Source organism: Athene noctua, chromosome 6 (assembly GCF_965140245.1).
Source record: "Athene noctua chromosome 6, bAthNoc1.hap1.1, whole genome shotgun sequence".
NCBI classification, from domain to species: Eukaryota; Metazoa; Chordata; class Aves; order Strigiformes; family Strigidae; genus Athene; species Athene noctua.
The window spans coordinates 47,503,226-47,530,397 of NC_134042.1; the positions used below are offsets into that span (position 1 = coordinate 47,503,226).

The 27,172-nt window shown below is 42.8% G+C and overlaps 2 protein-coding genes across 2 annotated transcripts in view; one reads left to right on the top strand and one right to left on the bottom strand.

Moving 5' to 3' along the window:
* Nucleotides 1-1,698: 1,698 nt before the first annotated feature.
* ACTR10 (actin related protein 10) lies at nt 1,699-16,108 on the bottom strand. The gene is made up of 13 exons (XM_074908887.1): nt 15,972-16,108; nt 13,765-13,837; nt 13,094-13,176; nt 11,988-12,096; nt 10,269-10,376; nt 9,816-9,883; nt 9,444-9,523; nt 8,997-9,032; nt 7,406-7,485; nt 7,242-7,315; nt 6,710-6,791; nt 5,047-5,248; nt 1,699-3,869 (listed from the first exon to the last, which is right to left on the bottom strand). The coding sequence occupies exons 1-13, from the start codon at nt 16,046-16,048 to the stop codon at nt 3,688-3,690; spliced, it is 1,254 nt and encodes a 417-aa protein (XP_074764988.1). The 5' UTR covers nt 16,049-16,108; the 3' UTR covers nt 1,699-3,687.
* Nucleotides 16,109-26,787: 10,679 nt separating this feature from the next.
* The window catches only part of ARMH4 (armadillo like helical domain containing 4), a 71,732-nt gene continuing 71,347 nt past the window's right edge, over nt 26,788-27,172 (top strand). Inside the window, exon 1 of the mRNA XM_074908889.1 lies at nt 26,788-26,887. The gene's annotated coding sequence lies outside the window, so the exon portion shown is untranslated. The remainder of the gene's footprint in view (nt 26,888-27,172) is intronic.

The window sequence follows — 27,172 nt, forward strand, 5'->3', positions numbered from 1 at the left end:
ATTGGACTTGATGATTTTTACGGGTCCCATCCAACTTGAGATATTCTATGATTATGACAAGAGAGATTAGGGGAGTCAGTTAAAGCCCCATCCCTCAGAGAAAAGATCCCACTGACGCAGCACGGACACTGGCAGACTGCAACAGGCCGTGCTCATGGATATTTCAAAATATTCCTCCTGTCAGCAGCTCGGCTGGAGCTGTTTGCAGCTGGCTAGGACCAACCTTCAGGAACGGCATCCAGTCCAGAATGAGGAACTTCAGAGGAAAAACCTCCAGTTGCTGTAGGGGTTTGTGCCTGTCACTGACCTTCTTTGAGTTCACTGTGAGTTTGTTTTGAGGATCCTGATCCCTGCCAGGCCAGGGAGGGAAGGACTACAACATTTAAGCTGAAAAAAAATGAGCCAAATCCCTTTCTACAGGGTAACACATTTAAGGTGTGATCTCTAGGGGCTTTCTGGGGCTAGTCGTTCTGAAAAGCTGCTAACAGTCTGTCCTCACCCCTTCAATGAAGTAAGAATTGTGTTTCTGTTCTTAATAGGTCATGGGACTCTGCGCTTAAACCCGCCAACAACACAAGAGTTAGGATTTTTGGTCATGCAGTGCAAAACAGCAGCTGCTGAAGCTGTTTGGTGATGCAGAAGCCCCAGAGAAGAGCAGGCAGAACACGCCAGGCTTGTGAAAGGTCCCAGAGCACACGTGCACAGCAGTACAGAAATACCGCTGAAAAGGGAAGGGCTAAGAATACTCTGAACTTCCTCAGCTGCAGTCTGCTGCAGTTCAGGAAAATGACATCATTGCACCACCACGAACACAGGCTCCGTAGGAGTTTGATCTCCCCTGCATATCCTACCCGCTGGGAACTACTTATGGACATGAGTAATCCCTCCCCACTCCACGGGACTGGTGCTGACGGCAAACTCTTCTCTCAGGAGCAAGCCTCGGTAGGCTCTGGCTCAGCTTTTACTGAGCTGGGTGTTGGAGCTGCATCCCAATTATTCACATTATAAATGAAAATGAGCAGCAGAGCTTGGGTCTGAACGTTCTTTACCCACGCCTAAGGATAGCTCTGCAATGAGACAGCATCTATTTAGCGAGCCTGTAATTGCATCACAGATTGGGAACGGGTTAAAAACAGGGATGTAGCAGGTTGGTTGCCAAAAACTACGTTTTTATCCATTTTGCCTTATTAAGCACAACTGTTGCACTCATATATGCTTCCTGAAGTCACTCAGAGAACTACCGATATCCCAAATCCTTGCCAAAACTTCTCCAGATGGGTCAACCTCACGTACTAAGACTCCACCACTCCTCCCCTGTTCAGCCCTGTAAGGGGAACCAGACCTCACCCACAGGTTTTCCTGCCAGCAGCAGTTGGATCCCTGAGACTCCTGCCCAGCCCTGTGGGTGTTAAATGCCTTGGGAGAAACACCCTCCACGGGCACACAGCCCCGCAGCCCTCAGTCTTGCTGCAGGGGAGATAAAAAGGAGTTGGTAAGGGGGAACAAGCGCAGTCAGAGCGAAGGTCCTGAACGCTCAAGAAAACAAGGAAAAAGCTGATATTTGAGGAATCTGCTGGGGAATGAACATCCCGAAGGAAATGAAACCGCTAATCGTAGGCTTACGGAAGCCATCAAGCAAGAGAAGAACCTAAAAATGTAAAAGAATGTGAAATACCAGACACAATGGGAATAGAGGTATCGAGCTATAGTGTTTAATCCATTTTTCCAAGTCCAGGCCTGACAGACAGATCACAACATCTTGAAGAAACTGTTTCAGTCTCACAACATACCATTCTCACCTGCTGCAGAAAAACTCTTGTGCATGGTAACTGCAACTTGTTTGACCTGGAAACCCAGAAAATGTTTGGACTGGAGCCTCTCACATCAGTACAAAGAGGCACTGACCAGGCTCCATCGTGTTTTGAGGACGAAGAAATGATCTCTAAAAGACCAACCTCCTTCCAGGACTATAAAACAACCATTAACAACGACTCACAGCTATGCCTGTCTATTCCTCTATGCTTTCTGTGTAACCACCACGCATCTCATCTGAAGGAGGAAGAATGCAATTTAAAAATTCACCTGTCAGCACCTCTGGAGAGAAATCATCTGTGTCAATACTATCAGACCACTTATACCAACCAACAAGTCTGGCCTATAACACTTTAAGCAGTGATTCTTGTTTTTTAGTACTTTTTTTAAAAAAAATCTAAAAACCATGAAGATAAAAATGGAGTTATCTCCTACCATGTGCCAGCCAACACCATGTGTTAAGGTAAAGCACACATGAAACAGAATGGCAAAATCGTGCAGAAGCTTACTTAAATGCTGTAGCACGTTGTCCTGTGTTAAGTTTCACCATAAGAACATTTCTTTAAATATATACTTAGCTTCAAGAAAAGTGCTTGGTACTTAGCAGACAGCACAGGGAAATCAGTCACAAAAAGCACATTTGTGGCAATAAAAGACTCCAGCACCCCCGATAATTTTATATATATATATATATATGTATCTCCCCAAATCTGAGATAAACAGTTAATCCTCAGAGTAGGATTTAAACCTTGGTAACCAGCAGATACCAGCACAGTCACCATTCAGCCAGCAAGTCAAGTTCAGCACATTGGTGGCAAGTTTAGCGGCATGTGGGGCCAGGGAACTTGTCTCCCAAGACGTGATGCTGCTGAGATGCACTGGCACTGCCTGAAGTGCTCAGCAGGAGCCACAGCTCTGCATGCAAAATTAATTCACAGCACTATTATGGAAGGAAAGCGAGAGTCATGCCAAACCAAACCCAGCAGCACTACCAGCAGAATGCAAGTGTACGTGTTTTCCCACAGGAGTGCTCCTTCTCCTTCAAAAAGTAAAGTTACAGCATTGCTAAGAGCCTATTAACAACCCAACAATTCCTAAACACAGCGTTAACATCCAAAGGTACATTTTTTTTCCTTAAGCAATGGACTCTGCATTGTATTTTCATTTAACACATATTGTCACGGGACAATGAAGTTTAGTATTTCTGATGGGGAGAGGGAAGGCAAGGAAGTGACTTCTGAACTCGATGTTTTGGTAACAGATGCAAGATTTCCTTGTACCCCTGTTTATAATTCTTTCTTGGGAGGAGAGGTCCTGGGAGAATTTTTAGCTTAGCACTATGTGAGAATTACAGGCAGAAGAGTCCTCTGCTAAAACTCTCAAAATAGGACTGCGTCCAGGGAAAATACTGCTCCAGCACTTTTGCTAAACAGCCCCAAATGATTTCCTCACATGTGATTTAAGGGTGGAATATTTTAATACAGAATTTGGCAGAAAAGCTTCCATAGGTGTTTCCCATAGTAGTCTGTCCTTCATTCTTCTAAGCATATTTAAAATCAAACTATCTTAAAACAAATTCTCTCAACAATGTCATTTACTGTACAGATAAATAACAAACAACTCAGTTGGCTGCACCTCATGACAGTGCAGAACTTCTTCAGAAGTGGACGAAATACCATAGTAGTTGCCACAGTTAAGTTTTTAAACTATAACGGGACATGGTTTTAGTGTTAGTACCTACCACCATACTCCCCCAACACATCCACATTGTTCATATTTATGTGTTACACACAAACTACTTAATACAAAAAAAAAAAGGCCAATATGTATCTACTTGAAACAGATGAGGAGAATCCTTCTGTAGCATTAAGGTGCTTATTTCTCAGTAGAAAAAGCCCTCTTCATCAGTGGTGGAGGTGCTTTTCCAACATCAAACATCATTTCCAGTGGAGGATTATTAAGACAGCACCAGTCAGGTATGCGGCCTGTCTGGCTGTAATATTCTTTGGACACAGACCGGCTCCCAAGTATGTCCTGAAGTGCTCCAAAAATAGCTCCTACATTATTGAAAAAAAAAGTTGCATTAATTTGATGTATCGAATTTCTTTTTCTACTTCTTCCCATCAAGAATCTCAACTATTCTTTTTCAGCTCTGTCTCAAAAATTAAAGGAATGAAAGGATCTCGCCACTTCCCTTTTCAGCAGCCCAGCTAGGCCCAAATTGCTGCCGTTTATGTCCCTTGAAAGCAGCTAAAAACAAAGAATCATCCAGTCTCTGCTGAGAACGAAACTGGTCTAGCTGACCTGCTTCTTACTACAAAGTTTCCTAGAAGCTTTGATTTTTAAGCACTTCAAACAAACCACCTTGTGTTTAAGGAAATTTCTTCTCTCCAAAAAAGGGTGTCACACGATACCCATCAGAAATTTACACAAGCTGTGAGAAGATTCAGACCACTGCAGCCGCCAGCGAAGAAAAGTATCAGAGAACTTGGTGCATATAAATCATTCTTGTTTGCTAATCCTAAAAGTAGACGCAAAAGGTTTTAAAGCTAAAATTTTGTAAACGTTTACATTTCAAAGCACACGGAAGTAAAATCTACCTTTACAGTTAATGTTAGTTCCTCATCCATACCAGATGGGCTCAGCTTATTAACTGAAAGTTTAGAAAAGCAGGAATTCTTAACAGCATCAGAACCTGCCTTAAAAGAGTTGCTAGCAACGCAAAGCCCTTCGTTTTTCCCTAAGAGTAGCCAAAATCCATTGCAGAGTTGCTGTATTTGTTACTGGCACTGGCGAACAGCACAGGGAGCGAGCAGCCTCCGGCCTCTCCGCAGCTCACAGCTCCTCAGACAGTAATTAAACTTGTTTTTTCAATAAGCAGATCTTCCTACACGCAGCAGGTGTCTTGCTCTGCCTAATTACTTTGCTGGTGCCACCATATGGCCGTAGCCCTGTACTGCACTTGAGTCGACACCTCATCTTCTGCATCTCTGTTTCAAACTGCTCGTTTAAAGCTCCCATAACCTGCAGCGCCATTCTGCCCTTCAAATGTCCCGGAGGGAGCTTTACTCCACACGGTTTCTTCCAGGAGGGCATAACAATTCCACAGAGCTCCAATGCAGCCTGATTCCAATAGCTGACTTAATTTTTACTGCTGTTTATTCATTACAAATCCCACATGGAAGATTGGTTTTTCACTTTGTACCTTTGCTTAACAGTTGTTTTCATTCTTACCTCCCAGCCAGGCCACACAGTTGGGTTTGGCAGGTGGAGTGTGAATTCTGAAGGTTTTAGTAGCAAGTATGTCCTTGTATTTCGGTTTCTCTACCAGGTATCTGATTTCAGCCATGAGCCTGTGAAGGAATCCAGGCAACATAGCAGTGCCTCCAATAACGACCAAGTTCTCTGCCAGCTGCTTCCTGGTGTCTATGGGACACTAATGCAAAGAGGAAAAAAAAAAACAAAAACACTTTAAGTGAAGTTGTGAACAAGCATTCAAAGGTCTGTAAGAAATTCAGTCTTTCTACATACTTCAATTGCTGTTTTCTCATACTTAGTTGAAACATAACCAACATAAATTTTTCCCCCAATTTTCCAAGAAAACCAGGCTTAAGGAACTGCCCAGTTGGGGCTTTTATGGGCACAATGAGTCTCTGTAGAGCCCTTCAGCTAAGACAGGCCAAGACAACAGATGACAGAGGTATCAGTGACAATAATTCCCATGAGTTCTGGGAGATGATGTGCCAGAGAGAGGTGAAGTCTCAACCAGTGCTCTCAGAGAGGGAAAACTGCTACACATGGTACCGACTCTTTTTAGCTCCATGTGGGAGAAAAGTGATAGAAAAGTGTCAGTGTTAGAAAAAGTTTCTGCTGGAACTTGCCTTAGGCAAGACTGGAGATAATCCAACCAGAAGACACAAAGGCATGAGAAGACGAAGCTTTGTCAGTTCTGCGCCATCCGTTTGAAAAAAATCCCAGGCTGCTGTGGTCCTCTTGTCCAGAGAAAGTCACTGGACAGTATTTAACACTTGGAAATTTAACATTTGTCTTTCCTTTGGCCAAGAAGTGATGCAAGGTAAATGCATAATTGTACAGAGGTGAGGGGTCCAGGCACAGATCTTATTAAACCATTTGTTTTCATAAAGAATTCTAATTGAAATGTTTGTCATGTCATCCAAGCCTATGGCTCTCCAATAAATTATGTCTCAGCAAACTAATTTAAATGACATCAATAACTGCAGGAAGTCAACTTTAATTAACATACATACACCACCACATAATGAAAATTTCCATTTATAGTGGTTTTCTAATGCATGTTTTTCCTAAATATAATAAGAAATGAAGCGTTTGTATACGCCAATAAAATTTTCCACAATAAATCTAATATACTGCCTGTAATAGAGATGTCCAAATTGATTTTATTCTATCTTAGATAAACCAGCAGTCTGCAGGACTCATAGTCTAACTCTAAGCAAAACACCTTGAAAAAAGACGAAATAGAATACCTGTGTCATTTCAGCTTAAGCAGTGTAATTTGTACACCGCCAAATATTAGCTGCTACTTCATCATTACATACGTAGAGCCCCACCTCCAAACAAACTCAAGGTAGTTTATTACTTTTGCTGAGGGGTGAGCACTGCGTCTCTTCAAAAACTGTCCTAGACACACTGCTGTACACCAAAGAGTAAGAAAACAATCCCACGGTGGATGACACATGGTGACTTTCTACCCCATGGAAATTCATCACGTGGCAGAACCCTAGGAGTCATGCTGTGCTAAACTTCTTCAACCAATCACAACCTGCAATCACAAGGGTGTTACTCTATCTAGTCATTTACAACAGCAGGTTCTCTAAGGCTGGAGGCATTCAGTAAATAGTTTCTAGTATAAAGGTACCTGAATGAGAGAATCTAAGATCAAAGTGGCAACAGATGTCTCTTCATTATCCTGTTCAAACAGTATTTCAACAACGGAGTCTCTGTTGAAAAAACAGGAAATAAGTGTTAAGAAGAAACAATACTACACTATGAGCTAACACTCCCGAGCAGCAGAGCTGGAAATAACTACAGACTTCCTGCTGACAACACATCATCACTTCTTCCCTCATACAGTCCATGCACCAGGCGGTGCCAACGGGGAGGAGACAATGCCCCGTTTGCTTCACTAAACCTGTCTCATCATGATGCGTTAATACTCCATTTCTGCTTCCCCCATCCCTCCAGTCTGTTTGCTCTCATCTTCAACTGAGTGTTCTGGAGAAGCTGACACCTCTTATTATGGGCTTGCACTCTACCCAGCACAAAGCCTTAATTTAAGAGACATTAAAAGCATGTGCAAGTGTTCCATTAAAATTCAATTTTATGAAAATTTATGTGCTTTTAGAGTTAAAAATATATTCTCCTAAATACTCTGCTATGGTATTTCTCACCTGATGGGGCCAACTACATGGAGAATCTTTTCTCCATCTAAAGGATAGTCCACGTCTGGAGGCGGTGGAGGACGCTAGAAATGAAAACATATGTGCATTATTTTAGAGGCCAAAAAGGCTACATCTAATTCAGAAGACTAGGATAAGCTTCATTCTCCACCCACCTCAGTACTGCCATCGATGTTGAACTTGGCTGCTTGGATTTTCAGCCCACGTTGGAGATCACTCACAAAACAAGTGCGGACTTCATAAAAGAAAAGAAAGGGGCAGAAGAGAGACTCTGTTGGATCCTTTAATTACCAATAAAGACAATAATTTTGCCTAATTTAGAGAACAACACAGACTTTAGGCCCTTGCTGGTTCAAGACATTATCAAATAAATGCAAAGAAAAAACGGTCTCTACACTTCAGCAGAGTTCAGATTCTATCTAGACCATGAGATTAAATTAAGATGACACCAAAACTATGCCAGCACAGGCAAGATTTCTTTCTCAGACAAGCTACATAAGATTTAAAGACAGAGAGATGTTACTAATCATGCCTTCGGTTGCCACAAGGTGCCAGGGGTTGTATTCTGCTGTCAAACCCACCACTGTGGATCTTGCACTGTGGCTTCAAATGAGACGTGGACAATTTTTCAAACAAGCTGTAATCACACAATACTTTTCCTAGTGCAATTCTTCAGCACTCTAAGAACCCCAGAGGTTTTTTTTTCCTCTCCGGGCAACACCAACAGAGCACAATATCATTTGTATCCCAGCTGTTTGTGTTATTATCTACTTATTTGTGTCTGGCACAAATGAGTATCTTCTTCATAAGCAGCTGTTATAAAGAAACAACCTTTCAATACACAGGCAATCATAATTTCAACCCTAGCATATTATACCTGGTTCCAAAAGGCTGCATAAAAACCAGAACTGATCAGAAAATTATGTTCACGTCCAGAAATTAGAAAAGCAACTCCCATTTGACAAAGCACCAGCTTCATTTCAGTTATTTTACATTTGACTGATGGATTTCTTAGCAATTTGGCCCAAGAGATATATACTAGTTGGTACTTTCTACAATTATATATATTTTTATATCTGTTGTACATGAAACATTACACAGGACTTCATCCAAGTCCTGCTCAAAGACAGACTGTATTTTTTCTGGTGTAAATGTAGTCCTTGACTCATCTTGCTACCTAACACATCAAAATGTCTTTTACACATACTTTTTTTTTTTTTTTCCAAAACTGACTTTAAGGCAAACTGAGCTTTCCTAGCTAGTTTATAAACAAAATTAACTTAGAATATTCTTATGTCATGATGTTAAGACTGCTTAAATGCTGCATTTGCAACCCAAACATATCTATGGTAACAGGTTTTGAACATCCAATCTGCTAACTCTCCCATGCAGAGTACACACTGTACACTTTCATACACAGCGAACAAAATGTCAGTAGTTAAAAAACAAAGTTAACCTGACTTGCTGACTGCAGGATAGATCCAATAGTGTACAATACTCTTTCTGTGCTACTCTACCAAATGTATCTATGAGCTACATCTTAACACACAGGCTAAACCTGAAAGAGGAATCCAACATGGTTTTGGTTTTCCTTTCAAAGACAAAGAACACTGCAAGTTCTTCCAGTAGGTAAGAAATATGGTAAGCTGAGAAGATAAAGTAAATTCCTAAAGTACTGCACACTGGTTATAATCATATTCTACTGCACAATTTAATACTAGAGTTTCATGAAGCAGAAAATTTTACCTTTTATATCCTCTACTATGTCTTCAGGAACTGAACCTGAAATTAAAAATATGACTTAGAACAAAAGCTTTTTAAGTAGAAAGAGAATTTAAGAATGAAACTGAATTTGAATTACATTTGGTGCACTAAAGTTTCACTGACAGCAGTTTTTAAAGATTTCTAAGGAAGAAAGAATTTATTAAAAACAGAAAGAAAAAGTTTGTCTTCTCTCAAAACAGACTGAAAAATTACTACAGAACTTTTATCTCAGCCTTCATTCAAACCTGCTGTTATGAGTGGCTTATCATAAAAACAATATACTTGTTAAATACAGAGAAAGAAATCATGGAAGTATAATAGATCACGTAAGATACAGTGAATACTAAACTCATTTCATTGACTGTTAGCATTAATCCACTTCCCCCAGTGCAAATTCACAGCACATGTGCTACATCAGTCAGATCTTACCCATCACAGATGGAAGGCTTTGTCCTTTGGCTAATCCCGTATCAACTGTGCACTGCTCCAACAACTGATATTCCAGCTCCCTAAAACATTGCACATTAAGTTAGTTAAAGATGGCAATTAACTCAGGCTGATTCTCTGTATTATGCTTAAGGGAGAGTATTTATTCCCTTCAGTTACATTCAAAGCAGATCTGATTTTCACAGCTTTTACTACATCAGCAAAAGTCAAATAGTGGTAACATTAAAAATCGGATGCTGTCACAGCAACAGCTATGATTTAAGACATGTTCAACAGGAATCTTTGCTCGTTAGTCAAACATGAACTTTCACAATTAAATCCTTGGTAACCTGGAATGTATAACTCTGAACTTACTTGTGAATAGCCTTTCCTCCCAGAGGAAGAGAACCCCAGCAGCTCAGAATTGGAATTCCCTCATATATCTACACGAAGTTCAGGAAATTCTCCTTTTTTGTTATGAGTTTGCAGTCTGCTGGAACTAAATGCTTTTACCCCACAACAATCCCTTGCATTAGCTACTGGAAACACTTTCTAACTGCTTTTCTCCAAAACTAACTCCTAATATACAAAGGCTGAAGTTCAGAACCACCCTTCCCAAGTTTTGAGGGAACACAGATTTAATGTGTCAGCTGTGAAGAGATTCCCCATGTCACGGTATCTTACAGTCAAAAGCCAGACTGGCTGATCTGTTTCTATTACTTTTTAGCACACTTATCTAGTCTATAAAAAAATCAAGTCTATAAAAGCATCACCTTGTCACAACAGCCAAATTGTTGAAAATTTTGTTTGTGTATTATTAAAGGATACAGGCAGCACCAAGCTTTCTGTATATCCGCAGTCTAGCACCATGGCAGAATTGATCCCAAGTGTCAGGAGAGACATTAGATGACTTGGAGCAAACAGAACGGAAGGCACCTACATGGAAACCAAAAGAACAACTGACAGTAGGGGTAAAAAGAAACAAACTACCCAAAGCACTCATGTTTCCATATTAAAAGGAAAACCCAAACAACTGGCTCTTGAGGTATTCATTTTTAATTTAGTTTTCAAGGCAGTGTAGTAATGAACAAAATACAACAGGATTCTAAATTCTACCTTCATCTTACTTGTGGTAGATACTGGTTACCTCAGTAATAAGATTTGGAATGGGCTTGGAAGAAAAGATGAGTTCTAAAGTTAACACTTGCTTAAGTCATCGATCAAGTTTCTCACTGTCATTGAAAAAAAATTAAAGAAACTAAAACACAGCTACTTGATATGCTGAATCAAGATGTGAACAAAGGTGCCAGAAAACCCATAAATGTGTGCCTTATGACAACGTACTGTTGCAGACAAACTCACAGAAGTGGCTACTTAAAACACTCTCCCCAAAGCAATGTGGAAACTCAAGTCAGAATTACAAGAGAATTACTTCATTCTCCCAGAATTCCATAAATCAAGTTTCCTAAATAGCGACAGTTTCTTTAATGGAGCATCTTGAAGTGTGATTTATATGAGGAATTTCAACAAATCCTTCATTTAAGGGCAACGTTACTGATACTTAGCCCAGAGACACAAGTTATAATATTGACCCTGTATGAATATACCACTCTTATTTTTTTAACAAATTAATTAATCTCACAACAGTATTAGCTGGCTTCTTAACAAGTTACAAAGTCTCTCCATCAAAATATGACTTTCCAAGTCACGAGTCATTTTTGACAACCAATTTTGCATGAGAGTGCTTTATGTGAAACGTATTTTTTTCCTGTAAGGGAATTAGGAAAAAAAACCCCTCAAACCACTCCAATCTTTCAGCAATTTCAAGTCATCAGAAAATTTTATCAATAGTAGGAAAGAATTATGCAAAAGTTTAAGATTAGTTGGTAAACTGTGTTGTGGAAACGCAGTGAAGAAGTACTGCAGACAAACTAGTTTCACCACTTTTTACAGAAGAACTTTAACCTTTGTTCTATCTGAATTGAAGAAGCATGAATTCACCTTCGAAAACACTTTCCATTAGAACCAAACAAGAATTAGGTTCAGACTTTTCTTCAAAAAGACTGATAAAGCAGAGAGGATAATAAATTTCAGGTAAGCTCTTATCTAAATGAGTACAGCCAGAGGTTAGATGTGCTAGGCAAAGGTATTGACTCTGGTAGAAGTCATGAGATTTGCTGACAGAGCACTAAAAAGTGTTTAAATATAAATTCTGGCTTCAGGCACTGCTCAATGGGGATTATTGGATCTGTCTGGAACAGCACAATGTGGACTGTATTTTAGTACAAGCCAGAGAAACCTTTCAGATTCTTGTTAATAGGTCCTGTTTTGTGGCCCCATGAACAGTCAGAATGGAACAAAAATGGCCTTTAGTCCAATCTCCAAGCCCTACTTCCCCAGACAACTATCAGCTTTTTTTCACCTTCTTTCTGCCTGTCTTCTGGTATTATTTTAATTTCTTTGCCTACATCTGGTAGTGATTGTATGTAAAATTCCTACCAGCAAGTGCTACACTGAGCACATACAGTAGTTACGTTAAACACGTACCTCAAAATGCTTGAAAAGGACTCTTGTGAGCGTGTCTCTGAAGTGTGTGGGGCACAAGACAGATTCTATGATCACAACACGACGGTCCCTGGGATTCACTAGCAGATGTCTAAAAAAGACAAGACGTGTAAAACAAAGCTGGTAAGTTTAAGTATGAGACTTACCTTATTTTCATATTCCATTCTCCTCAAAAGTCCTAAAAATTTGCATTTAGATAACATTTTATACAGAAGATCCCAAAGTCTTTTCTCTGAATTTAAAAATACCCAACGCTTTCCTGAAAGAAAGTTAGGAAACTGAGTTACAAAAAAGAAGTTATAGAGCTATCTGCCAGCAGGCTGCAGTTCTGAATATCCATTATACATTTCTAAATCAAGATAAGGAAATGCAAACATAGGCAGGTATAACAGCCATTAATGGCTTGTCCAGTGTCATACACTGTGTCCATAAAAGAGGAAAAAACGATAACACAGATGTCCTGACTTCAGTAGAAGAGGATGGAGTTGTCCTGATTTCAATTACAAAGCGATGATCAAGGACAGGAACCACCCACACCAGAAGATCTGAGGCACAGAAATTAAGTACTTGTTTTGTTGTGTCAAGTGATAACTTCTATTGTGCAAAAATAAGGATTGGAAGAAAAAAGACTAAGTCCAACTTCATTATTCACGAATGGCACTAAAACTACAATTAAAAGATGTATTACTGGTAAGATTCCTCCTTCCACACCACTAGCATGTGGAAACAGCTCTGCACCAACACAGGATGAGCTTCAGCCCTACCAAAATCAGCTTAACTTCTTAAGTAATGACTTTCCCCTATTAAGTCCTTTTTGTGTGCCCCAGCCAAAAGGCAACTTATCAAATACTTTTTATTTCTAGAGAACAACTGATGCTGCAGGACACTAACTGTTTGTAATACAACCTAAATCTCAGCACCACTGAATTTCTCCTGCAAGAACACAGCCAGGCAGGCACCTGCACAATAGTGTTTCTGTTTTCTTACTCCGCTAGAGAGCAAACTCCAGTCCCATGTGTAATTCCTCCCAAAGTACTTGGAAAAGAGCCACAAAAGGTCTGAATAACTAATGAGCAAGTATCTCTTACCTGAAATACAGCATATGGATAAATTCCTTCAGATATGAATACAGCTCTTCTGTATTAATATTATATTGAACAACTTTGATAGGCTGTGAAGTAAAAATATCCACAGTCAGCTTCCATACTAGCTAGTGATTATATACAAAGAAATATATACATGATATATAAATATATGAGATATATATATGAGATAATATATCCGAATATATACAATCTGAAATAATCACTCTTGCCTAATTTTCTCTATGTCCTTAACAATGTATCTCATAAACTCACCCTATAACTAAACTCCAGAGTTAGTTATTTAGTTTATTCATGCCAATGGATGGTTATTTAGTTTATTCATGGATTTCATACTGGTAACTTATCTCAACATTAGTTTTCCAAAGCTGCCATCCTCTACTACAAGAAACAAAAAAAAAAAAAAAAAAAGCATAGCTAGGCTAAGAAATTTCTCAATAAATGCCCCAAACATAAGCTGCATGGGTGATGAGTACCCAGTAACATCAGCACTAGTATCACACTTACCTGTATCCAGTTACTGTCTTTTAATAGCAGCAGTTACAAGCTCATGAAAAATAGCTTATTACGGACAGGAAACATATCTGCAAATTCTTTCTATGCCATAACATACCAAACATTATAAAAGGGAAAACAGCTCAGGTAAAATAATTTACCTTTGTGACATCAGGTTTCTTTATTTCACTAGGAATAATGCATCTTGGTCCTGTTTCTCCAGCAAAACCACACCTAAAATACAATGTTGAAAACCGTATTATTTGAAGTCACTATTTAACATACTGGGCCTAGGAATCATCAAAGAGTAATTAATTAGGGATACTTCTGTGACTGCAAAGAGGTGTTCTGCATACAGCTTTTCTATCTAGCCACTTTGAATGAGAAAGATTTTATATCTTTTTATTGAATCCCTCTGAGCTGCACTAAACAAAAGTTTTCTTCGCTTCTGTAAGGACTGTAATGCTCAACTCCAACGTGCCTCCTATTTTCCACTGAGTAGTTCTCTGTTTATCATCATTCACCTGCAACCTTCCTTACTGTCCAATTTCCAAAGAAATACCTTCCCACATCCTACAAATGCCCACAGCTCCCAGTAAACTTGGACAAGATTAAGCTATCATTTCCTCTTTAAATCCTCAACTTCTGTGACATTTATTTAGAAGAAACAAGAGACAAAGACATGATGACCACAGTCATGCAGGTCCTATGGCCTATTTCACTGCTGACCAGCAACATTCCATTGACACTTTTTTCCTATTTCTAGCATTGAAATGCATTCCCTTCACAAGCATCCTGGGTGATTTTAGATATTACTGCCTCAAGATGACTGGTTGCTACTCCAGGCCTCCTGATAAAAAATGAGGGCTCTGCATCCTACTTAGATGCAACACAATAAAAACAGCAGCAACCCCATACCAAACTTTTCAGAAACCCCTCTGGTTTTCATAGAGCAACTGCACCTTAAAAGAACAAGAACAATGGACTGAAGAAGGCTAATTAAAAAAAAAAATTTCAAGACTTGATTTTAAGAAACTCAGTCTTTGTCATTTCTTTCACCACTGCCACCTCCATTAATTACAAAACTCAGAAGAAAACTATGGTAGAAAACACTAGCAGAAAACTATAAAGCTGCTGGACTTCAAATACTTTTAATGTAAAAGATCAGTTAATACTTTTATTTTGGTATGTGGCAACTGTGTTTCTTCAGATCATTTCAGGAAAAAAATCTTAAAATAGACATAATTCAGAATTTAATTTTTTTCCTTTGGTGTCCCAAACAGATATGTGCAATCCTACTGCGCATATGCAATTGTCCTTGTCTGTCATTCCTGATAACTTTTGCATTTTTGGTGAATCTCAGCCTTATTTTGAAAAGGACAGATGTCTTTCATGTAATTAAGTTGCTATCTTACAAGGATGGGTCTGAAAATAGACCCTAAAGTCACACTATTCAGCAGAAATGCTCTTCCATGACAGCATTTTATTAGACAACTAATGCCCATGAGATAAAACCTGACAAGCAACCCAAATTTGGAAGAAAGCTTGCAATCAGCAACACGACATGAATCCACAAAAAGCCACTCCTGGAAGCACTTGTTTCCATCCACAAAGGCTTTGTTAAATCCTCTCCATAACCACACTGCAGCGATTTCCAGGTAACGAAGCCTGCCTGCTGGTCTTTAATTACACAGGCACTTTAAAAAAAAAGGCAAGTACAACTTCATACAAAAACAAGTTTCAGAGCAATACAAATACAAAACAGACAACCCCTGCCTCTTTAGAAAAGCAGAGACATCCCTAGCGCTTCAAGCAGGTAAAAGCATCTACATGGACACAACTGCAGATGCGGGCCTCGCCTAAAAAGGCTGGCATGCATCTGAAGGGGTGATTTCCCTGAAAAATCTGTGTGCAAGATGCCTCTCTGAGCCACAAGAACCCAGGAAGCATTTCCAGAGTATTTTAAGCTCAGATGCAGGGCCGGATTGCTCGAACAGCTCTTTTCCCGAGTACCCGAGACACGAGTGTGTGGGGAATGAGGGTTCTAACACAACAGGGTGTTTTGATATGGGGCGAGCAGACATGGCTACATTTTTGGCCCATCACATAAAATTACTAAATCCTGAGCATTTCTCCTTCCATCTCGAAACACCCTTTGTTTAATCTAAACCACGGGACTTAAAAATAAGGCTGCAGTTGTCGGCTCTGTACCACGCAGATCACCACAGAGAGGGGTGGGGGGTAGGAAACCAGTTATTCATCCCGACGGCAAGCCAGGCCCGCCCCGCAGCCGCGACACCGGCTCCACAGCGAAGCCTGTCGCGACAGAAAGGGGGCTCGGCGGAGCGGGGAGAGCGGTGCCACTCACTTGGTGAAGGCCTCGCCCAGGTCTATCACCACGGCGGTCTTCTCCCCGCCACTGCCCAGACCCTCGTACAGCGGCATCGCGGCCTCCCTTCACCTCAGGCGGCGGCGGCGCGAAGGGACCTTCCTCCCGCCCGGCGCGGCCCGATGGGGCCTTCCTCCTCCCCGGCGCGCCGGGCTGCCCACGGCGCCTATCCGCACCGCCGCCGCTCCCCGCCGCTCCCCCGCGTACCGCCGCCGCCCACCCCCCGCCTCGCAGCCGTTCGAGGGGGCTTGGAGCGCTCTGGTGGCGGCAGGGTGCGCGGAGCTGCGCGGCTTTCCCGCAACTCCGCCCCGGCGGCGGACAGGGCCTCTGCGAGGGAGAAGGGCTGGATGAGGCCCCCGAGGCGCTGCCGGTGACCCGAGTGCTGGCGCCAGGGAAGCGGGGGGGGGGGGGTGTTGGTTGTGAGGAGGCCCCGCGCTGCGACTTCTACCCGAGCAAAATGGCAGTAGCGCCTTGGTGCCCAGAGCTGGTCAAGCATAAAGCCACGGTGAAGCGGCTGTGCCGTAGGGATGCGTTAATTTATACCGCAGCGGCTCGTTTCTGAGGGGCCAGGCATCGCCTGACAGCGCCATCCAACCGTGCATCAAACCATCTCCCGGGTCTTCCCAAAACTCTCGCAAAAGCATAAACCCACCACAGGGCCTGCGGTGCGTGCGCTGGCTGCCACGACATTTAACGCAAGAGCAATTTAATACAAGGCTGAACGCGTAGGTACCCTTAGGGTATGGTATCCTTCCTCTCAAACAGAAATAAAATGTCTCGGGGGACAAAAAAGCCCCATCTCACTGCTCCAAGAGAGTGGCGGTTAGGAGTAAAGTCAGGAACTCGCAAATACAGTGAGGATAGAAATAATAAAACCCAGTGTGGTAACGTGGGCTTTCAACACTGGGTCACCCATGTCTGGTGATCAGAGGTAACAGGTCAGGTATGGTGGGAGTCAAGTGGTAGGATGCAAGTGCAAAAAAATGTAATTTAAATTAGTTCAGTTTTAGCCACTTCCATGAAAGCGTACAGTACAGCTAAGTTCTGCCTTCATCTGTCTGTTTTTTGAAACGGGGAATTTATTGCTTTTCAGATTTCCAAAATTCACAGAGTCACACCGCAAGACACATTGTGCAGAGCTTGTGAGAACGCTGTATTATCTCAAATCCTCACAAAATAACAGGCTGTTGAAACCAAGATCTCGCTCAGTTTTGGAGCAAAAAATAAGTGGTGTTTGTATGCAAGCGTGTATGTGCCCACATGTCACAGTAAAAAGCGTTGACTCAGTGCTGAGGTTTTAACCCCATCAAAGTTAGGAAACAGTAAGTTTTTCTAAATAATCTTCATCTCCGTGTTGTAGCTAAATGTCAGCTCTGCTACAGGTGGGGTCCATCACCACTTGTTTGCAAGGAAGTAATTCAAAGTGTCTGAAATACACAACCTTGCTCAGATGGTATTGACATTTCTGGTATGGAATAGCCATGTCATGAAAGCATCTTAGCATGAGTTTGTGGGAATGGGCTCTGTAGATACCTCGGGGTGTGGATGAAGAGATAGTTATCCAAAACCAGACTGAAGAGAGGCAAAGTACACAGCAAAAGACAGCACGTGAAAGTCTCACAAGAATTACCACACCCCACAGGCTAGCAGTCCAGCTGAACCTGCTTGTAATAAACTCGGAACACCACGAGTTTGCTGCAGCTGTGCAAGGCTCCAGCATCAGCAATAGGTCGTCTAACTCCGACTGCATCCACAAAGGCGGTGGCTGCACAAATAAGAGGATTATCTGTATTTCACCCGATGAAACAAGGCACCCTTTGAGGGACTTGGCAAACACCCACCTAGAAGCCATTGGCGCATCAGTACGAGCCTCTGTGTCTGGGCAAATAGCTGGGAGTGGCCTTCCAACTGTTGCTCCAGCTGGAAAACTGAGAGAGAGCATGTGTGCATGAGTGAAGTGTGTGATCAGTTATCTACTATTAATAATAACAGCTGGGGTCTATTAATAGTAAGAGCTTAATCAATAGAAGGTTTGCTAATGAATATTGTCTGTGGTATGTGTCTCACTGTGACTTGATCCCTTAGCTGGGAAAAGGGAGTTTACAACAGATGTTGGCCAGTGTAATGAAAATTTGGTATCACTCGAGAAAGATACTGCTAATGCTTATCCCACTGCCAACAACCACCTCCTTTCCCTTACCAATCTTCCCCTTCTCCTTGCCCCATGATAACCACACCTGTAAAATCAGCTGCAATTCAGCCCTTTTTTATACATGCCCAGGAGTGTAACTGTGGCCCTGATCATATCCCCAAAAGATCTGTCACGGGGTATTTACAATTTCTTCTTCAGGGAAGCAAAATAAATATTGAAAAAGCTATTAACTGGTGAGCTGGGTCTAGAGATTTGCTCATTGCCAGACAGGCAAGCCAAGGAGCCTGAGTGCACACATGCGGGAGGACAAGGGCTCTGAGGAAGCAAGAGGATTTCAGGGTAGGCTGTTGTCACACGGATGTGCTCTGTTGTTGCAAAACCCAAACTCCCTGAGCTGTGAGCCGCTGTAGCCATCTGTAGATGCTATGCTTTTCACATACACTGCAGCAGTGCTGATGTCCCACATCCACCCTTTCTATTTAAGAACTGTGAAGGTGGAGGTGTGTGGGAGAGTCGGACGATGAGTGGGAGTGATGTGAGACACCAAAAGCTGTCGCTGCTACCATCTGCTTTGGTGCCTGAGCAAACCTCTGCGCTAGCCCGTCGTTGGGACCAGCAGCTCTACATAACCCCTTTCTCTTCTGCTTCTGTCACAGCCTTGTCACCTTCCCCCTAAGTTCTGGTCTCCCTAAACTCACCTGGGTCACAAAGTGGGGTCAAGAGTGTGGAGCTGAGAAGAGAAAGTCCCTGTGTGTGTGGAGCAGGAGGGCAGATCAGAGGAGATGAAGCAGATGGGGCATCCTGTAAGGGCTCTGTATATCTGGAGGACAAGCAAGGAATCCAGGTAGCACAGAAGGAATGCAAGAAAGGTGTGAAGAAGGGGAACTCAGGGGAGACTCTTTGCAAAGCCCTTACATCCCTCATAAATCCTGTATATCTCTCCTCCAGATACTCTCCCACGACTCCATACGAGTCCATGCACTCCTCCTATGACCCACCGCCAGCTTCCCATCCTGTCAGCTACCTCTCCTTGGAGAGGAAAACCGAGGAGCAAGAAGGAGGCTGTAGTGGTGATGTGAGATGCAGAAACAGTGATGGGACCAGCACAAAAGCAGTGAGTTCTTGAGGGGGAGGAATTATTGCCAAGGCAGCAGCAGAGGATGCCAACACATGGAAAAATAAACAAACAAAAGCCTATAGCAATTAAACAATCTGACACAGAGTTCAAATTGCCTTGTGATTTTGTGTGGTTTTATGTTTTTAATGTTTTGAGGGGTTTTTTATGGTTAGTATTTTATGCCTTTCCAGAATATGGAAATGAAGCTGAACTTTAAAGCATATGCAAACAATGATGCCCGAAAATATGTTTAAATGTCATTCTCACAACAGATCCTCAACTCTGTCATGTCTGAGCAATGCCCCAGTGTACCAAGAATATGCACTCAGTTAGAATTACACCTGACTGAGCTGGGAATTATATTCAAGAAGCTTTTCTCTGTTGGGGCTTTCTGTCAGGGAAATGATCCTGGAATTCCCTAAGTTACTACCTGGAGTGCTGTCTGCTATCACTGGTTCTTTCAAGGACAGCAGGAGGGAAGATGTGCGGTTACTGTGCCTGTTGAGAATATGCTCTCGCTGACATATGAATTCTCATTCTTTTAAATTCTATAAAACACTCCTGAATATCTCTGTGATAGGGGTCTTATAAAGACATAATATAATATACTTAATGTTGTTGCTCTTGAAAAACTTAAAGTCTGAAAATTGGAGTAAAAGTTTAGATAATATATGATTAATGTAAAGTCTAAGCATGATGTTTTCATCACCTGTTTCAACCTCAAATCTCACCTGTTTGCAGTATCTTACTGTGCCATAATGACATGTTTACAACACTATGCTTACATTTTAAATTCAGTGTTTTATGTAAAAATAATGACTTTGATGTGTTTTACAAAAATCACGGGCCCTACTTGAAATACACAGCGCATTGCTTCTTCATAAATTTATTATCACTGGGTTAGGAAAGATCAGAGTTTACTGCTAATCACATCACTGTCTTTATAGTCCATTGGAAATCTTTTCTTAAATTACATTAATCAATCACAGTTAACATGAGTTCTGAAATGCAAGCTGCAGCTTAAAAGTGGCTTAATTTAATGGATGGTCTTTCCAGAGCCTAGCAGTTATTGATAATAGAAGCCAGAGACTTAGAAATGTGCCAGGGTTTCATAACAAAATCCATCCACGCCATGCTGGTTTAATCAAGGAAGCTGCTTGCATAATATGAAAAGCGCTCGTGCTCTCCCGAATATGTAACTGTTGAAGAAACAGATGGTGGTGCTAACCCGTAAGAATCAAACTATAAATACATTCAAGATAACAATATAAATGAAGATAATTATTCACTGTCTAAGGAGATGGTAGGACAATTAAGCCAGCTAGTAAGCAGAAGGTCGAGGAGAGTAAAAAGCAGGATCTCCCTAACACAGTAAAAAATTACTGCCTGAATGCAGCCAGTTCCTGCAACTCTTGGGAGCGCTGATATCCTCTGACAAGCGAGGAAGAGGTAGCATAAGTATATAAAAATGCAAGAAATTAACGGTAGCCCATCTGATTTATATAAAATTTATAGGACAATTTCTTTTGGCTAATGCAGTCCTTTTTTTTTCTTTTTTTCCCCAATGCCCTGTTTGTAGTCAAGCCACTGGCAGCAAAAACCTCTTTTCAAATCTCATGCAGATGATTATTATCATAGAATCATGGAATGGTTTGGGTTGGAAAGGACCTTAAATATCATCTAGTTCCAACCCCCCCTGCCATGGGCAGGGACACCTTCCACTAGCCCAGGTTGCCCAAAGCCCCGTCCAACCTGGCCTTGAACACTGCCAGGGAGGGGGCAGCCACAGCTTCTCTGGGCAGCCTGTGCCAGGGCCTCACCCCCCTCACACTAAAGAATTTCTCCCTTACATCTCATCTAAATCTCCCCTCTGTCAGTTTAAAGCCATTAGCCCTTGACCTATCACTGCATGCCCTTGTAAAAAGTCCCTCCCCAACTTTCCTGTAGGCCCACTTCAGGTACTGGAAGGCCACTATAAGGTCTTCCCAGCTCCTTCTCCAGGTTGAACTCCCCCCCCAACTCTCTCAGCCTGTCCTCTCAGGGGAGGTGCTCCAGCCCCCCAAGCATCTTCACGGCCTCCTCTGGACCCGCTCCAACAGAGCAGCACCATGTGCTCGTCTGCAAGGAGAAAGTGATGCTGGTGCCTCGAGGTGGCAGCTACAGAACTATCCCGGAGGGCCAAAAGGGAACATTTTTCATTAAGAAAATTACTTTTCTGTACAAGTCCTGAAATACGGCAGCTCTCAGTTGAGTTAATCCCTGCAGTGCACTTGCAAACATTGAAAACATAAAAGAATGTGTCCTGCAGCATAAACACTGCAGGCCCGAATGGGTACGGCAAGAAGGCATCATGCCCAGCTAATATCCTGTTCCCTTTAATGCTGAAATTCCTATCTGAACCCCTGCAGAGACTCAGATTTCAGCTGAACCCTATGCATATTTCAACAGCAAAGCATTATTATTTTTTCTTGGTCATAAAGTAGTCAGTCTTTTGTGCCCCTACATTGGATGGCTTAGTATGTGTACTTGCTTTTAAGCCTCCTTAATCCCCATATACAGGCTAACTGAGGCATGTACCCGTTTTTTCTCACAGAATCAGATAGTTGCACACTTAGGGCCAGCTTTAGACATAATAAAAGAGCAAGGCAGTGCTAAGTTAACGGTTGGATTTGATGATCTTGAAGGTCTTTTCCAACTAAATGATTCTATGATCTGTTGTAGCTTCTGGAGCTCACAGAGTGTCTCCTCACCTTTTTCCAGCACGTGGATTCAAGGGGATCCACTTATCAGCTCTCCAAAAGGAGAAAGATGAGGGAAGCCCATAGTCTTTCTACTGCTCGGAGTTCTGTTAAGAGCTGGGCCTGGTTCCTGCTGTAGGATTCCAGCTTAATTGATTTGAGTATTTCCAACACAGAAATGTGTATTTCTCTGCTCACAACCGGGGAACAATGGAAACGCTGGTGGTGTCTGGATGGAGAGCATCGCTGATTCACACTAAAACACAGTTCACCTCCCACCCAGGCATCCTGATACTGCATGTTACCCGTGGGAAAGACCCCGTTCGTCCCTGTGATGGGGGCTTTCACCCCCCCTGCACTAGTCTAGTAAAGGGCTATACAGTGAGTGATGGAGTGGCAGTACTGAAACTGCACTTCTTTAAAACCTGTGGATCCAGGGGTTTGGTTTAACCTCGAGAAGCAAAAGAAAGCTGAAGTTTTCAAAGTCCCTCTGGGTATTATCTGAACAACTATATTTAAGATGTTCAAGAAGCTGAGAGTTTAATGTCAGAACAGTGCTTAGGGTTAGCTTGCTTTGGGGTGGTGTGTCAAGCGCTTTTTTTATTGTCAGCCTAATTTTATAGTGGAGTATGTAGGACGGGGGGAAAAAATATCCAAGTGCTACAGGGAATTGACAGATGGTTCACGTTTTAGCTGAGACTCCAATATGCATGGGGATGGCTTCCTCAGCACTTTATTTCTGGGAAAACTGTAATATGCGATGTACTTGGATATTAACTGCATTGATTTTGTTAAAGGATATGAAAAGGAGTGAGGGCTGTGCTGGTTTCAGTTATGGAGGTGAGCACTGGTCCTCCCCCCAGGGCTGTATTCCCAGAGCAACTGCAACTGATTCCCGTGACCTTGGGCCAGTCAGCAAAAGCCTGGTTCTACTCTGAAAAGTGACTGTGTAAAAATGGCACTTTCCTACTCAGCAGATCTGGTTGCTGTGTGCTCTCCAACTCACATCTGCTGACTTCAGTGACAAAAATAAGTTTTTACGGCTTTCCTGCTCTGTGAGCACTGCAGAATCACGAGAGCTGGGGAAGCAGAAGCTGGATCCTCTGCCTCCTTGTAGGAGTAATTACTGTAAATCACAGCCAGCAGTGGGGCTGCACTGGCATCACTTGGCCTTGCACAGCTTTTCTGCTAGTGCCAGCAGTGAGGAACATAGAAGAAAGGAATCCAAGTTGATTCTCTTGATTGAGTTTTAATTGCAGATGGCATTTATAGGGTTTGCAGTTGGAGGAGAAAGAAATCTGTTCATCTGTAGCATGATTACATTTGAAAAAATTAATTGTCCATAAACTTCCTGCTACCTTTTTCAAAGTGGACTTGTTTTAAACATACTTGCCTCTCTGTAACAGGGGATGCTGTTCTCACTTTCTCTGATTTAGACTCATTGCTACTCCATTGCAATGGCTGCTGTTTAATGGGAAGAGCAGGTCCCCTTAAAACAGATGCTACCAGCTGCTGTAAAGGTGAATTGTGTGATGGAGATGTGCACTGATTTATGTGCTGGATGTCCCCAATATTCAGTCTGGGAAAGTCACTCAGCAGCAAAATTAATGGTAACTATTTTAAAATTGCCTTTACCTTCTGTGGCATGTCCTGACATACTTAGGATAGCTGATATCACCTCATCACAGATACCAAGAGTAGCACCATAAGACGCAGTATTCTGGTGTCAGGACAAAGACTTTTTAGTTCATTTCGTACATACAAAATGTGCCTTCATGTAAATCTGTAAGTAACCCAGTTTCTTGATTAGGACATGTTACTTGTATTTTTTGGTTTGTGCAGTAAGGCTGTAACAGGAATATCACCTTTAAGAAATCCACTGTATTATGTTATTTTATACAACAGTTTGCTGTTATAATAATACACAAATCTTATAAGGAACTCTTACAAAAATTAGGTATTGTTACTTCCATTTTACAGAAGGAGAAATGAAGGCAAGGATCAGTGAGGTTCAGTTTTGAAAGTCATCTAACTAGTCAGAGCTGGGAATGGGACATGATTCCCATGCTCTTTACCAGCTACACTACCCGCATGGAAGAATAAACCAGTTTACATCTGAATTTGATCTCTGTATTCCACCTGAGGGGTGAGAAGTCTTTGAAGGACAAGACCAATAGAGGATTGCACTGAAATGTCTCAAACCAGACCTTTGGTAGGAAGGGAAAGGAAGGGATGTTTCTCAACTTGCTGTGGAAGTGGGGCCGGTTTTGCTTGGTTAAAACGGAGTTAAAAATTTGTATTTCCAATTAATAAACCATAGAAATTAATAACAAAACAGTGCTCTCTGGTGATTTCTGATTTCTGCCTCTTTCATCATGCCTCCTTCTTTCAGTCTGCAGATTTTTTTTGTTGATAACGCAGAAGCCTGTGATTTTGGCAGGTTATGCGGGCTAGAGAAACTTGCAGTGTATGGGGAATTTGCAATTTCAGACAGGGAAAAAAACATAGATAACCAGCTATTTTGGTTACCGTGATTATCAGTGAAACATTTAGCCTTGAGAGTATACAGTGCCAACCTGGGTTCAGTGTCTGTCAAAGACAAGGGGGAAGAGAAAACCTCTCCAATCTATTAAGCACTCCGCATGCCTTAGAGAACAGTAGAGCACCAGGTACAAGGTTTACATTTTGAATAATTTTCCTGATAATTTTAAAGGTTATATAGAAAAGGGGTTGAAAACAATATTCCTCATTCTGAATCCCAGGTCAGCTGTTAGGGGTGAATTTTGTAGCTACTGAAGCCAAGCCTCTGGCTCAAGCCTGGCACACTCATCACGAACAGCTTTGATTTCTGACGGGGAAGGGGGGGGGTGTGTGTCTCTGTTGTCCTGCCCCTCTCCCCACACACGGATGACTGAGCGGCTTGGGAATCAGTCCCTGACCCACGTGCAGCACTGCAGTGGAAAATAAGCCCTCATTGTTTTCGGTTTGCTGTAAAGTCTGGCGAAATTCAGAGGTGGCACCTCCTCCATGGCTGACCCATCTCCTCTTCTCAGTCAAAGCCGCTGGCCTAAATGAAACGGGTGGAACAGAAGATGAACCTGTGGAGAGTTTTGCATCCCTAATCTGGGAGCTAATGGTGTTTAACATGGCCACAAAAATACAGCTCTTATCTCCCCCCCCCCCCCCCCCCCCCCTTACAGGAGAGTAGATATCCTTTCTTTGTATTTTTTTTTAGAAGGATGCTGCAGCATTAGAAATATTGGTTCATGAATGATATCTCAGATTTTACAATTCATATGCAAAGCCAGAAGGGACTATTCCCATGGTTTTTGTCTGATCATTTGCTTCACCAAGTCTAACTCTGAAGTTCTTTTCTGTCTTTTGACAGCGACTGTCTTTATTGCTGATACAGGCATTTTTACATTTATTTTCTACTTATGCAGAGGTTAGCAATATTACCCTGAAAGGAATTGCCCTGACCTACAACAAATCTGTCTTTTAAAAGTTTAAATATTGGATGCAGAATGCTACCAAAATGAATTGGGTTGGTTCCAGTTTGGTTGAAATCCAGTAGAAAACACTCTATTTCTCTAAAATTAGACAGGTAAAACATTGGGGTGTGTTTAGCAAAAAGAACAAACCACTAGTATAAATGTTATTTCCAGTAGCACTACAAAAGGGGGGGGGGGGGGGGCGAAGAGAACAATTTCTTGAAACGGAATATTTCAGTTTTCTTTAATCCGTTGTGTTATTTAAAGAGCTGAGTGTTTGTCATGTACCAGCAGATTAAATCTCACTTTGTCGGAAAAAAAAGGAGCTGCATTTTATAGATTGTTATTATAACTGGAAGTACGGAGGGATTCACTGATTTGCTTCACGCGGTAGAGCACATCCATGGCAAAGTCAAGATTATGCCTCTCCTCTCCGTCATTCACTTGATCCCTTGCAGCAATTTTCCTCCAAAATCTGGCCACCCCAGCCATTTTCTCCTTTGAAAGGGCATGATTTTGGGTCTCTCCTCACCTGTCCCTGCCCACCGCCAACGCTTTGCACCTGCTGCAGCACCCCTCTGAGTCACTGCCCAAGGCAGCGTATAAAATCCTCTGTGTGGCCTGAGGCCTTGTGGTGCTCCTGATGCTAGGCTCAAGGGGGAGGCAAGAGGAGAGGAAGCTGGTTTTATCTTTTGGAGCTAAGGTATGGGACTTCTGACCTGCTTTTTGGTGAAATGAGTGGATGTGCATGCCAGGAGCTGATGGTGTCAAGGTTTTCTATTTCTGTTAGACTAGCTGTGGGGTTCCTGGTGAGAAAAAACAGGTGGGAGAAGGACATCAGGAGTGGAATTGCTTAGTCTTCTTTCCCCTTAGGCAAATAGGTGCTTTAAATGAAGCAACAAAAAAAAAAGAAACTGGACTTAGCTCTTCTAATAGATGTGCGGGGCACTGTTTAAGGAGTCCTCCTCCTTTGTGGAGAGAGTGTTAGGGGAAGGTGACCTCTACAGCCGAAAATACTGGAGGAGAATCTGTAATAGATGGAAAACTACTAACGGTGCTGTAGGCCTTGCTTTTGCACCCTCTCGTAAGCCAAGAGCGGGAGCCTGCCGGGCTGGGCTCCGATGCGCGCCCGGAGGCAGCGCGGGGTGCGCAGGCTGCGCCTCGCACTCGGCTCCCAAAACTTCCTTCTCGGCCAAGGAGTGAAGGTGAAACCCGGCTCGGGGAGCGGGGGGGCAGGCAGCGGCCGGCCCCCAGGCGGGGCGGAGAGCACCCCCCTCCCTCCCTGCCATCGGGGCGGTGTCGGGGGCCGGGCCGGCTCCGCTCCGCCCGTGCGGCCGCGGGGCGCGGGGGGAGCGCGGCGCCGCGCCGAGGCACCGGGCGGAGGCGGCGGGAGGCAGGTGAGGCCGGGGCTGGGTGGGCTCCTCCGCTGCCCCCCTGGGGTGGGGGGAGTGTATGTGTGTGTAGAGGGGCGACCGGCCCTCCCCGAGCCGAATTTCCGCGGTGTTTATTCATTCCTATTTAATTTTTTTTGGTGGCTGTTGGTAAGGATGCTCGGCTGCCCGCGGGGCAGCGCATCCTCGGCGCGGCTCTTTGTTCCCGGCGAGCGGGTTGGTCCCTGCAGCCCCGGGGGGATGGGGAGGGACGGGTGGGGGTCCCCGTGGACCCTCTCGGAAAATCCTTGT

Bases quoted from the DNA above. Each gene is read 5' to 3' on its own strand.
- ACTR10 (XM_074908887.1), bottom strand. From the start codon at position 16,048: ATGCCGCTGTACGAGGGTCTGGGCAGTGGCGGGGAGAAGACCGCCGTG. The intron at 13,838-15,971 runs GTGAGTGGCACC...ATTGTATTTTAG, and splicing joins CTGGGCGAGGCCTTCACCAA to GTGTGGTTTTGCTGGAGAAA. The intron at 9,033-9,443 runs GTAAGATCTGAC...TTTTAATTTCAG, and splicing joins AAGCCTTCCATCTGTGATGG to GTTCAGTTCCTGAAGACATA.